The 14045-nt window shown below is 42.0% G+C and overlaps 1 protein-coding gene across 3 annotated transcripts in view; it reads right to left on the bottom strand.

Moving 5' to 3' along the window:
- The window catches only part of prdm5 (PR domain containing 5), a 328285-nt gene that overhangs the window by 100888 nt on the left and 213352 nt on the right, over positions 1-14045 (bottom strand). The window contains exon 15 of one of the 3 annotated variants that reach the window (XM_060832378.1): positions 12324-12401. The exons of the other annotated variants lie outside the window; for them this stretch is intronic. Within the exon in view, the coding sequence (XP_060688361.1) occupies positions 12334-12401 (68 nt within the window). The 3' untranslated portion in view covers positions 12324-12333. Of the gene's footprint in view, positions 1-12323; positions 12402-14045 lie in introns of those variants that run through there. 3 annotated transcript variants of the gene reach the window in all.

Raw genomic sequence — 14045 nt, 5'->3', positions numbered from 1 at the left:
GGGACTCAACAGAAATGGGGTAGGCTATAAGTTCATCAAGACACAAGGACAGCATCACAAAGAGGAACATAAACATGAGTACCTAATTACACATCTCATGTTGCAGTTATAGCAAACTATAACACAAGAAATCTTTACACTGAAAAATACAAAAAAATGTTCATTGGTCCACACCAAGAGCTGCTCCACTCCCGTAAGATTTGCATCACTGTATGTGAGGTGTAACCTTTGAAAGGTAGCTATAACTATCCCAGCTTAATATTTCCAAACTGGTTTCTGATGATCCTAGGGAATTTGTTTAGTGCCAATTGATGTTCATACCCACAAGAACCTGTATTTGGAACCCCAAAGCTGATTTAACACAAATCAATAAAAGAAGCAAAGAGGAAACATACCTTCACACAGATTGGGAGGGTGTATAGTTCAAGTTCCAGAAATGAAGTGAAAATGCACCAAACAGCACACCACTAAGGTCCTAGATTGTGCCCCTTGTTAAGATCTTCAGTGGGTTCTGATTCTGATGAGCACGGAGTAATCTACACATTCCTCCCCGTTCTCCATTCCCCTCACTCTTAGGACCCACAATCATCACCATTTACTGTGGTCTATTTTCACACTGAGTCAACAGCTAAGTATTGAAACTTCTAAATGAAAAGCTCTGGAGAAACAAATTATTGCCCTTAGAAGGTTACAGAAGAAAGTCATAGAATTCCAGATATTAGGAAGGTCAGTGGTGAGGAAGGGTTAAGCAACTTGAGTTTGTCACTTTGGAATGGAAAGTCATAATGTGAGGAGCTGGTGTTGGACTGGGGTGTACAAAGTTAAAAATCACACAGCACCAGGTTATCGGGAAACAGGTTTATTTGGAAGCACTAGCTTTCAGAGCGCGCTCTGAAAGCCAGTGCTTCCAAATAAACCTGTTTGACTATAACTTGGTGTTGTGTTTTTTTTAATCTTTGGACAGGAAAAGAAGCCTAGTTAGTCAAAATGTAACTTCCGTGATTAGAAAAGGAATTGGCAAAGTTGTTCCAGATAAATTGGTCACTGTTCAAGTTTGAACAGATGCATATTAAATTGGGGGTTTTATCAGGAATTTGTGTAGTTTCCATGATTTTGTATCCATTATGGACAGGAAACTGAGATGGTTGAGGTGGTTAGGGGGAGACACATGCCTGAATTCCTGATATGCCTCCATATAAATGGGAACAGCAGTGGGAGCAATACGAAAGTATGTTTACCTGTAGTGAACTGTTAATTATTGATATTAAAAATCACAGTCAACAAAAAAAACTGCTTCCAGTATGCTTTGACACATCTATTAGTTTGTGTCAAATGTGTTTCTTTATATTGAGGGATTTCGGATGCTAATGGCCCATCAAGGGAGCCTTCTTCAGACATGTGATGCCCAGCTGTGAGGCAGAAGTGTCAAATAAAAATCTGAACAATATCAAGTTTACAAACAATTGGGTTCTAGCATGATTCTGCTCAATCTCTGTCAGTTAAAAGCCTCACATTGTTGAAACTGGGTTGCTGGCTCAACACAACACCCAAATTCACCTGCTGTTACCTCCATAATCACAACACTATCCATTAATTGATGAAAAAAGACAAGTCACCACTTCTTGAGACACAAGGGAAATAAGTTTTAAATACCTGTATAGTTTAAGATTAAAACATGACTTCTATCATAATCTTTTTTGGGACGTTCAATCTTTGAGTTTAAATAATTGCAAAATACTTTCTTTCCATACATGTGAATTTACAACTGTGATCACTATAACTTAAAGTAGAAGATGTATACCATTATAAAGCACGGTTAGTAAGTGATACCTTCACTTGGCTAAGACAGAAGAATGGTTTGATTGATCAGATTAATGAGACTAGGCTAAGCCGTCCTATCAAAGGAAATTCCTCATACCTTTTGTAACAGGATTTAACATTCACATCAGTCAGTAAATCGTCAGAAAGAAGACATCCAGCTGCCTGAGATTTGCAGGTATGAGTTTTGAAGTATCCCTGGAGAGGTTTAATTGCCCTACTCTAGGAATTCAGAATACATAACATATTTCCAGACCGAATTGGTTCGGTTCTGCCAGAGATTCACCCTCAGTAGACTGAAGTCACAACTAAAATGCCTTTGCATTTATAAATCCAAAGAATTTCTACTCCTGTATCCACACAACAACTGACACACACCATGTATAAGCTTTCAATCACAGGACTGTATAGAAAATGCCTTTTAACCATGTACGCAAAAACTTTATTTATAAAATCACAGGATGACATCTTAACAAAGTATGCTAAAAGCATTTACCAACTAGTCTGTACGGAGTTTAACTGGCATGTTTGAGCTGCTGCCTGAATTCCTATATGAACCTAGAGAAACCAAGTCCACTGGCACATCCATTCCATTGGGCAATCAAACTGGTAATAACACTCAGGTTTGTGTTAGATTACGTCAATTAGGATGAATTAGAAAAACAAAGGCTTCCCAATTCTGATTATGTCACTTACAAAGAAAAACAAAATGAAACAATAACTTTTAAAAGCAGAAACATTTAAAACGTATTTTGCATGTATTCACAATCAGCAAGCAGGGAGGAACTTAAAACATTCATGATCCACAACTCTTTCTTCGGAATATCAATGATATTATCAGTGCTGCTTCCCTCTCTCATCCCTTATTGGAAAAGTTGATCAATTTTGATTCCAATTTCCAGTCTGCTCTCAACTTCACATGCTCCATCTCTGACTCCTCCCTTCCCCTCCTTGAAGTCCCTATTTTCATTTCATGCACTCCCACAGTTACCTTGATTATACATCCTCACATTCTGCTTCTTGTAAAGACTATATTTTTCTCCCAGTTCCTCTGTCTCCATCACATCCATTCCAATGATGCCAACTTCAACAAGGGGACCTCAGAAATATCATCTTCTTCAACCAGCATCGTAGCTGACAGGGGCTTCAGGCAGGTCCTCCTGCACTTCAACCCTCACCCTCTCCCTTCCTCCTACAACATAGATAGGGTCCCCCTTGTCCTCACCTACCATCCCACCAATACCCACATCCAAATGATCATTAACAGCCATTTCCACCATCTCCAGTGGGATGCCACCTCCAGACACGTACCGAGGAACCTCAATTATCTGAAGAACACGGGCGGGGAGTTTTCTTTTGATTAATCGAATTCCAGATGATCGAATGCTGGATAACATAGTTAAGCCAAGCATCGGGACCTTGTGATCTAGCCAGATAATCCGAAATTCAGGTAATCGAGTGCGAGTTAATAGAGGTTCCTCTGTATTCCCCTCCTCTCCCATGTCAGCTTTCGACAGGAGCCATTTTCTCTGGGACACCCTGGTCTACTCCTTCACTCCCAAAACTCCCATGGTACCTTTCGCGGCAAAGGCAGAAGGTACAACACCTGTCTGTATCCAAGGGCCCAAACACATCTTCCAGGTAAAGCAGCACTTTACCTGCATTTCATTCAACCTAATCTACTGCATTCGCTGCTCACAATGTGGTCTCCTGTATACTGGCGAAATGAAGTGTAGACTGGGTGACCACTTCACAGAACATCTATGTTCTGCCCGTAAAAAAGACCTGAGCTTTCAGTTGCCTGCCACTTTAACACACCACCCTGTTCCCTAGCCAACACCTCTGTCTCAGGCTTGCTGCAGTGGTACAGTGAAGCTCAGTATAAACTGAAAGAACAACAACTCATTTTCAGCTTGGGGACCATGCAGCCTTCTGGACCCAATATTGAGTTCAACAATTTTAGGGCCCGAACACCTTCTCCTATGTTCCTATAAAGGACTGATTAGGGATAGTCAACACAAGGCCTGATTAAGGTTAGTCAACATGGCTATGTGCATGGGAAATCATGTCTCACAAACTTGATTGAGTTTATTGAAGAAGTAACAAAGACGATTGACGAGGGCAGAGCAGTAGATGTGATCTATATGGACTTCAGTAAGGCGTTCAACAAGGTTCCCCATGGGAGACTGATTTGCAAGGTTAGATCTCATGGAATACAGGGAGAACTAGCCATTTTGATACAGAACTGGCTCAAAGGTAGAAGACAGAGGGTGGTGGTGGAGGGTTGTTTTTCAGACTGGAGGCCTGTGACCAGTGGAGTGCCATAAGGATCGGTGCTGGGTCCTCTACTTTTTGTCATTTACATAAATGATTTGGATGCGAGCATAAGAGGTACAGTTAGTAAGTTTGCAGATGACACCAAAATGGGAGGTGTAGTGGACAGCAAAGAGGGTTATCTCAGATTACAACAGGATCTGGACCAGATGGGCCAATGGGCTGAGAAGTGGCAGATGGAGTTTAATTTTGATAAATGCGAGGTGCTGCATTTTGGGAAAGCAAATCTTAGAAGGACTTATACACTGAATGGTAAGGTCCTAGGGAGTGTTGCTGAACAAAGAGACCTTGGAGTGCAGGTTCATAGCTCCTTGAAAGTGGAGTCGCAGGTAGGTAGGATAGTGAAGAAGGCGTTTGGTATGCTTTCCTTTATTGGTCAGAGTACTGTGTACAGGAGTTGGGAGGTCATGTTGCAACTGTACAGGACATGGGTTAGGCCACTGTTTGAATACTGCATGCAATTCTGGTCTCCTTCCTATTGAAAAGATGTTGTGAAACTTGAAAGGGTTCAGAAAAGATTTACAAGGATGTTGCCAGGGTTGGAGGATTTGAGGCTGGGGCTGTTTTCCCTGGAGCGTTGGAGGATGGGGGGGTGACCTTATAGAGGTTTACAAAATTATGAGGAGCATAGATAGGATAAATAGGCAAAGTCTTTTCCCTGAGGTCGGGGAATCCAGAACTAGAGGGCATAGGTTTAGGGTGAGAGGGGAAAGATATAAAAGAGACCTAAAGGGCAACTTTTTCACACAGAGGGTGGTATGGGTATGGAATGAGCTGCCAGAGGAAGTGGTGGATGCTGGTACAATTACAACATTTAAGAGGCATTTGGATGGGTATATGAATAGGAAGGGTTTGGAGGGATATGGGCCGGGTGCTGGCAGGTGGGATTAGATTGGGTTGGGATATCTGGTCTGCATGGATGGGTTGGACTGAAGGGTCTTATTCCATGCTGTACATCTCTATGACTCCATGTGTCCCCACACACCAGGATTTGTAATTACATGGTTGACTGAGGGCTTTTGCCCGAAAAGTCGATTTTCCTACACCTTTTCCAGCACCACTCTAATCTTGACTTTGTAATCACATGGTCTGCTATTACACACAAATCCAATGCTAGCCACTGACAGCCCCTGTTAGGAGCTATTCATTCTCCTAAGCTGGCTGTTATCCACTCCTTTGTCTGTCTCTCTCTGGAGTCTATCTTCATCTATCATTTACTCCTGACCCCCTCCCCAACTCCACCTTCTGCATTTAAAAAACAACTTTCTCTTCATCACTATCAGTTCTGGGAAAGGACACTAGACCCAAAATATTAACTCTGATTTCTTTCCACAGATGTTACCAGACCTGCTGAGTTTTTCCAGTAATTTCTGCTTTTATTGTCTGTAATAAATTCCCTTTTTATTCTGCCAAACAAAATGGAACACTTCACACTTATCCACATTAAACTCCATCTGTCGATGTTTGGTCCTTTCTCCGAACTTATCTGTTTCTATTTATAAATGTCTTCTTTCATTATTGCTACTTATTTTCTTGCATATTTTAGTATCATCTGCAAATCTGACTACACGTAGTACATTCCATCCCTGCATCCAAGTAGGTAACTAATGAAATAGTTGGGACCCAAGAGGTGAACCCTCTTATTACTGGCCTGGATGTCAGTGTTAAGGAAATGTAAGCTTGTGGATGATCTGAAGGGATATATCAGTGCTAGGAAAACAGGTCCATGCTTGAGAAATGATGTTCAACTTCAGGAAGTATAGTGTTTTGCATGTGTGTCAGCCTAATTCTAAACATAACATCAAAGAAAGTAAATACAATTTTTTAACCAATGGATCCTTCCATATCCGTCGCAAATTCACCTGCACCTCCACACACATCATTTACTGTATCTGCTGCACCTGATGTGTCTCCTGTACATTGGGGAGACAGGTTGCCTACTTGCGGAACGTTTCAGAGAACACCTCTGGGACACCCGCACCAACCAACCCAACCGCCCGGTGGCTCAGCACTTTAATTCCCCCTCCCACTCCGCCAATGACATGCAGGTCCTTGGACTCCTCCATCGCCAGACCCTGGCCACACGACGCCTGGAGGAAGAGCATCTCATCTGCTGCCTAGGAACCCTCCAACCACACGGGATGAATGTAGATTTCTCCAGCTTCCTCATTTCCCCTCCCCGCACTTTATCTCAGTCCCAACCCCCGGATTCAGCACTGCCCTCTTGACCTGCAATCTTCTTCCAACTTCTCTGCCTCCACCCCCTCTCTGACGTATCACCCTCACCCTCACCTCCTTCCACCTATCGTATTCCCAGTGCCCCTCCCCCAAATTCTGCCCCCCCCTCCCCCCAACCTTTTATCTCAGCCCGCTTGGCACACCAGCCTCATTCCTGAAGGGCTTATGCCCAAAAACATCGATTCTCCTGCTCCTCGGATGCTGCCTGGCCTGCTGCGCTTTTCCAGCACCACACCTTTCAACTCTGGTCTTCAGCATCTGCAGTCCTCACTTTCTGGTAACAATATGTATAAAATATCACAATAACTTGTATTTACATGGGCCTTTACTGTTGTAAAATGTCCCCTGACACTTCAAAGAATTAATTACCAAAACTAAATTTGATAAGAAGCTTCACTAAAGGGAAACAAATTAAGGAGTAAACCAAGGGAAGAGACAGAGGTAGTGAGGCTAAGAGCAATAGGAATGAAATGTTGTAGAAAAGTATAAGCAATCTGAAAAGGTTAAAATTTTAGCTCAGCCCATGTTGATGATATTATACAAACTCGATGAGACAGCAGCCTTAGGATATAAAAGGAGGAAGACTAACATCCAGGTTTTCCTCACACTCTCTGTAAAAATGCCCAACATACCACTATAACTTGTGCTTAGCTGTTATCATCTTGTTTAAAATCAAAAATGTCTCCTTGATCAACGACCAAGTGGTCTTGCTCTATCACACCAGACCAGGTGTGCTTTAACGGCCCTCCCCCTATAACAGCATGGTGGCAGCAAGTCCTACCCCAGCATGACCAATGGTGTAGAGAGCCTCACACAACACGCGGTCAGTGGTGAGGATTGCTCAGATAACAGTGCTGCGGGTGTGGCTGCTGAAGTCATGGCAATCAATGAAAACTGGAGATGTACAAGGGTGCAGAATTGGAGGAGTACCAAGATGTCAGAAGATTTTACAATATATTGGAGATAAAGAGCTGCAAGACTGTAGAGGGACTTGAACAACTGTACTTTTAAAATTATGTCATCGCTGAGCAGAAAGCCAGTGTAGGTCAGCAAATGCAAAGTTATATTGGGCTAAAGGTGGCTGAGTCTCAGATGAATTGAAATTTATTAAATCTACAGACATTGAGGCCAATGGATAAAGCTCTGAGTGTTAAAGGTCAATGGCAAAGCCATGAAGCTGTTGCTAAAGAAAACTGTATTGGGAAGGCAGCTTGCTACAAAGAAAGCAAGGGCATTTTGTCCTTGCACTAAATCTCGATTAAACCTCATTTAGAATACAGCCTCCAGTTTCTGCTTCTTGGCACGGTGGGGGAAGAGCAGAGTGCTCAAAATGCAATTCCCAGTTTAAAATGAGTTTGTTACTGAGTTAGTCTCCAAGTGTTTGTTGGCTATGTTTTAGAAAAATGTCACCCCAGGACTGGTGTTGTTGATTTATGAAATAAATGAAGTGAGGAGGTGATGGTAATATAATATGAACCAATTTTTTTAAAAACTGGATGGAGTTATGGAAATGCAGAGCTGTTGAATGTTGGGCCTTTCTTGCTGTCAGTGAACCCGTTGAAATAAGTTGCCAGTTCGTACAGTAAATAGTCATTCACTGCATTCGTTTAAGGCAAAGCTAGGCTTGTTTTCAGCCAAGTCGAAAACCATTTTGCGGAGGAGGTAAGCACACTATCATATAAAACAGGGCCAATGTGTTCTTCAGGAATACTTCCCGGTTAAAAGATCTGCAGGAATTTTGCAAGTTCTTTTTATCCCCCCTGCTTACCTGACCTGCATTTTAATCTAGATTCCCGCCACCAACAGGAGATTTCATGATCCTGAGGGTGTGCATTGCTCTGTTTTAGGCATTCCAAAATCTTTCCAAAATGTTGTGGTTACCTTCCCGAAAATGACAACTTTAAATGAAACATTAGGTGGATCAAATTTCTCCAATATAACAAATGCAAAAGTTAAGTCAGATTCTGTAGACCTTAATTGTTCAGAAAAATACATCAGATTCTGCAAGCTAAAATACGTTGTTATTTGGAGATGAACTGATACTGAAAACAAATTCCAAAACGTAAAAGAAGTAAGCTGACTCTTTTCCACATAGCTCCAGTTTGTTACTTTGTTTGTTCACCAAACCTCCAGCTCACAGCCTCTCTCTCTCTCTCTCTCTTTTCCAGAACCTCCAGCCTTTAGCTTCACACATTACCAGAGCCTCAGGCTTGCCATTTCTCAGTCACCAGCAAACCCTCCCTCACTCTGACCCTCACCCTCACCACCTTCCTTCACAGGGATCGAGGCCTCGTGAGGTGAATGTTGTGAGGAAGGATGAGCAGCTTCAGGGGTACAGAGGTAAGTGGCAAGCTACAAAGGTGACGATGGAGAGGGTTGGGAAGAAGGAAGGGTGGCAAGGGATGAGAGGGTTGGCAAGAGGGAAAGTTAGCAGTCACTGGAGGGGCAGCAGTGATTAGAGGGGCTGGGGAGCTGGAGAGGCTGCTCCATAATATCAGTAATGGTCGCATAACCCTGTGCGAACCCACTGCAAAACAACGCTACTTTGAACCTCTCAATGCTAAACGTGAATATAGACGCTAATAACAACATTAAAAGAAAATCAACTGAAAACAGGACAGTTTAAAGCAAGTGATCAAATTAATTTGAACAATCTAAATGGCTACTTTGTCTTTCAATATCTGGAATTGTTTACATGTTTATGATACATATTTAGGAATATTTCTCCATATCCTCTAAAATTATTTCTCCTCAAAATAACAAGAGTCCTGTATTGTCTTGAATATACCACTGATTTTTTTGCATTGCAAACATTGTGCCTGGTCACACACCACTTTTCAGCTGTACATCTGTGAGAAGTGGTCAGTAGGTAAAGTTCACTTGCTTGAATAACACACTGGCTTAATTTTCTGCAGTTAACAGATTATAGAAAACTGTTGCTTTGTTGAGTTTCAGTCAACTTTATGACTGTTGATTGTCATTTGAAAGGCTCGGGTTTGACTGATGGACTGCAGAGATGCCGGATCTAGATCTAACCTTCCATATGCTCAGTCACTTACCCCCCCAAACAGCCCTAATTTCTAGGTAATGTTTCTGCCTTTTTCCAAATAAGGGGAAAAAATTGTGCCTCCCACCAAACCCCTCACCCAACCGGCACCCCCCCAAAGGGTCACTCATTACAGATGAAGTGGTTTGGAAGACATATGCCAGTTATTAAACAATTATATAAAATCTGCACATAAAAGATTAAAGAGCATCTTTTTTTCCTAAAATTCGTCTTTCAAAACAGCAGGGCTTGATCGAGCCACTCCCCAGAGGCTGGCAGCTGTGAATACCCAACAAACCAGGTCAAAGAGAAGGCTAATCTCTTGCAGATATAGATAATGTCAAGCAGCTTGTTGGCAGTTGGGATCACAGGACAGACACTGGAGACCTACCCTGACAGAAATCTCACATTGTTTTCATTTCTTTCTCTTTTTTTTCTTCACCTACTGATAAACATGAGGTAGACAAGTTTACTTCAAAGGATCAGGCTGTCTCTGCATCGAAAAGGACAGATATAGATGTTACAGAGCATGCTCAGTTTGAACTGCAGCCACAACCATTTAAAACAGTGACAAAAACATACGCCCATTCATGTTCTATAACCATTTCCAATTGTTTGATTCTTATTGTTGCCATTTACATGAGTGACAAATTTGGCAATAAGCGAAGTGCATATTAAGATGTGCAGAAGTGCTCAAATCAGAAAAAGAATGTTCAAACTATTAGCGGCTTGCAACTTTTTGGTATATACATTTTATTGGGAAATTAAACTTGTTGTGAGTCAGGTGGGAGGGGCTCATGTGAAGTATATATATATATATATACACACACACATACATATATATATATATAAAAACACACTGGTTAAAAAAATTAAATATAATTAATAAGAAAAAGTGATGAAAAACATTTCCTTATTTTGTTCTCTGTCATAAATTACACATTTAATCTAGCTTGTCTCCTAATGAGAAAAAATGTCCAGTAATACTGGTGAATGACATATTGGTCTAACTCATCTGATATACTTTTAAATAAAGCTCCAGTATGATCAGTACATTCATTTTCCTGGTATTACTGGTGTTTTACTGGTAGGCACATGTTTCTCCAGCAAGAAAGCAGAATAGCTACCTGTAAATAGCACTACTTTTCAATACCTTTATGTTTGAACTGCGGACTAAAGAGAAAGGAAGATTCTACTTTAAACCAAGGAGACTGTGCAGAAGTGATGGTGTTAAAAATCATGTTTAATGGAGGACATTGCAACTTGTTCACAACATTGTATTTTACATGAAAAAATGAAAGCAAAAGCGGACATCACAAAGAAGTTGGCTTCAGAACTACAGGAAAACTGCAGGATAATAATGTTCGGATTGGCTTCTGACTGGATGACCATGTAATGTGTAAAGCCAGTGTAGAGAATTACCTAGTCTGCAAAAAGAAAGCAAAGAAACTCACTCTCTCTCACTCACCTTTTGTTGCAAATGTCCTACTAAAGGAGAAAAAAAAAGTGTTTTTAAAGAGAAAAGACTCTCAACCAATGCATGCGAGAAACGTCAGTATGCAAACAATCAACAGCAAAGAGAGGAATTGAAAGGAAGGGAAATAAAGCTGAAATAACGCGAGACCGTTATCCGGTCACCAAGTCACCCTTTACTTACATGGGTGAGTCACCAGCTCCCTCAGAGCCAGCTGTCAGTGTGAACAGAACCTCTGACACTCCTGTTTATATCTGTCAGCCAGGGCTCCCTGATTGAAGCACATTAACAGCCCCAATCAGGGAACTCATTCTATGTTGTCCATCTGGCTGACCCCATTGCAATCACCACAAAAGCAACTCATCGAATCCTGTGGTCAAGAGTGGTGCTACTGAACTTGTTTCCCTGATTTGTTTTTCTCTTTTTTTTCCTTAACATCCATATCTAGTTTATATTTATATGCCTGTCTACTTGTGAGGGCAGAATTTAAGAAGTGATAGAGTTTAAAGTGCCAAGTTATAAGTTAGCAACTCGTATTTCCAACTGCTACTGATTAAAGACAATATGTTCATAATCCAGTTATTTTCTTGTGAAGTTCAGAAACTTGATTATTTGTTTGAATCTAGTCATGCAAATTGGAACTGTGGACAGTTCAACTAAATCTTTTTATCTTTCTGGTGATTCTGGGAACAGTAGGGCTGGATTTTCAGTGCGTTGACTCAGTGAATGGTGTCATAGTGTAATGTTTCCAAGACATTATCAGTGTGCACTAAGACAGCAATCAGGTCACTAGCCCAGAACTGCAGAAAAATTCAATGACCTTCTACATTTTGCAAGGCTAAATGCCACCATCTTCACTTGGCCAACACACACTCACAGGACTTCCACTCACTCGAACTCTACCATTGCACACTTATCCACTTCCATCATATTTAATCACTTCCTTTGACTTACTGCCGAAGGGATTAGCACTAACTGGACCGAGAGGGCGACAGACATCCAACTCCCCAAAGCCCATGAGGAAAATGTTTGCCAGAAGAGAGGACGACCACTCATGTGGTATGCAATGCTCCAAAGGCAAATCAAGCCAATAATCTTTATTGAGCTGTGCTGCTCTCTCATTTCCACTCATTAACTCATCCGTCATCTGCGCAAGCTTTAACCTCTCCTTCAAAACTAATCCTCTCTCTTCTGTCATGCAGGCATGAGCAGCACATAGTGAATGTGTGAAGAGGCTAATGGTAGAGATCTTCCAACTTCAACCCCCACTTCCAAGGAGGAAGTCACTCAACCCTCAGAGGATGCACTGGTAAGGCCTTCACCTGAACTCACCACCAGCTCAGAGATGTTCACCATGGTGGGTGCTCTTTCTAGACTAAGGAGCATAATCTGGTGAACTTACTGACAGGTCCCAGCTACTTGGTCAAGGAAGAAATGCTCCAGGGTCACTGACACTCAGAGGTCTGCCAGAGACCAGGCACCTGCACAGACCTATGGAGAAGATAAACGAATAGTTTCAGCCATTAATGACTTCATCAAAATGCACAGACAGGCACAGGCAGGTTGACCAGAGAGACTCATTAGGCAGGAATGAGGGATGGACAAGTACACTAATGTTATCATTACTCTACTAACTCTGGAATGTGGTGTCTGGCTATTTATAGGAAAGGCCGGTGATCACCAAGGAGACCCTGGTCCAACACATTCCGTGGCTGCTGGATATGTACACAGTCTGTAATCAGCACTGTAACTACAGCGTTTCTCACAAAGCACAAGTTGTGAGGGACTTCAGCTTCACTCCAAGTACCTTGTCCTCTTTGGGAGAATGGGTAGTGCCAGCAAGTACCTATAGGTGGAGGGCTATACACATAATCCACTTGAAAGGTTTGCTCTCATGCCATTCCAGTAGGCCCAGTTCCTTTACCCACTAATGCCAAAGCCTTCAGATGTTTAAGTGGAAGGGGTAAACACGCATCTGGGCAGGGCACTCTCGCAGTGTCTGGGCTAACTAGGCTCAATTGCCCCTGGGACAACTGCCCACGTCTTTGAGGGCAACAGAACCAACTACAGAACTCCCTCCATACCAGTTGTGGATGTGGGGTCTATACCTGAATATCGTGGGAAGCAGAGGAAAAATAGTATTTACTGAGGGTACATCTTTGCAGATTATCTTTCACTTCTGCAAACATACATTCACTTGCACTGTTTGAAATGCGTCTTGTGGTTATACATGATGTCATCCAGCTAGGTCAGACTGGTTACATCTCACCTATTTTCTACTTCTACTAAGAACAATGATAATGTTTTACTTTTAACTTTGTTTCTCTATGTTACTACGCGACCCTAAGATGGTGCAGTGTTTGCAACATTGTACACTTTCCACTGTACCCCTGAACTTCTGTACTTGAGGACACGTGGCAATAAAGCTTAAATCAAGCCAAATCAAATGTGAGACATGAGCAGTCTCTTTAGAGACCAAAAGATAAAAGGAGGAAAGAATTTGCAACGGCTAACCTTCATTCACCTCTCACAAGCAACTGATCACTTAAGTGCAGAAAATCTCAGGGATCACGGATCATTGAGCTGTCCCATTCAGGACTTCAGCTACAACAATCTCCAGGTAAGTTGAGTGAGTGAGTGAAAGTGTGTGGGTGTCAGAAATAGTGCACAAGCTAACTGGGAGATCTCCTTAGCCCTCATACGCATCATTTCTGCTTTTGATCTTCACACATGCCATTTGCCTGAAGCATATGCACTGTATTTGCCATATAAGGTGCTGACACAATTATGCAGTGCTACATTCATACAGCATAGTACCACCAGTGACATGTTGGCCATTCAATCCAGTCAAAGGGTCAATGAGGATCGTGTCCATGGAGCACCCAGGGACACCGACTTCTGCATGATGGATGATGACAGCGACATGCAATCAGTGAGCTGCAGCTGCCAGGTACCCACTCTGATTTACAAGCTAGGAATTTCATCTGGGATGGAGCAGTTCATTGGAAATGACCTAGAAATAACATGAGGTCGACTAGAAATGAGGTGTAAATGAGAGAAATAAGATAGCTCCTGCTCGATTGAGAGGTCCTGAAGCCATTTAAGCCTTGAGTGGGAAAAAAAAATCACAATGTA

This window comes from Hemiscyllium ocellatum, chromosome 1, assembly GCF_020745735.1.
Source record: "Hemiscyllium ocellatum isolate sHemOce1 chromosome 1, sHemOce1.pat.X.cur, whole genome shotgun sequence".
Taxonomy (NCBI): Eukaryota; Metazoa; Chordata; class Chondrichthyes; order Orectolobiformes; family Hemiscylliidae; genus Hemiscyllium; species Hemiscyllium ocellatum.
Note: the sequence above shows the minus strand (reverse complement) of the source record. Positions and strands in the feature narration are given on the sequence as shown.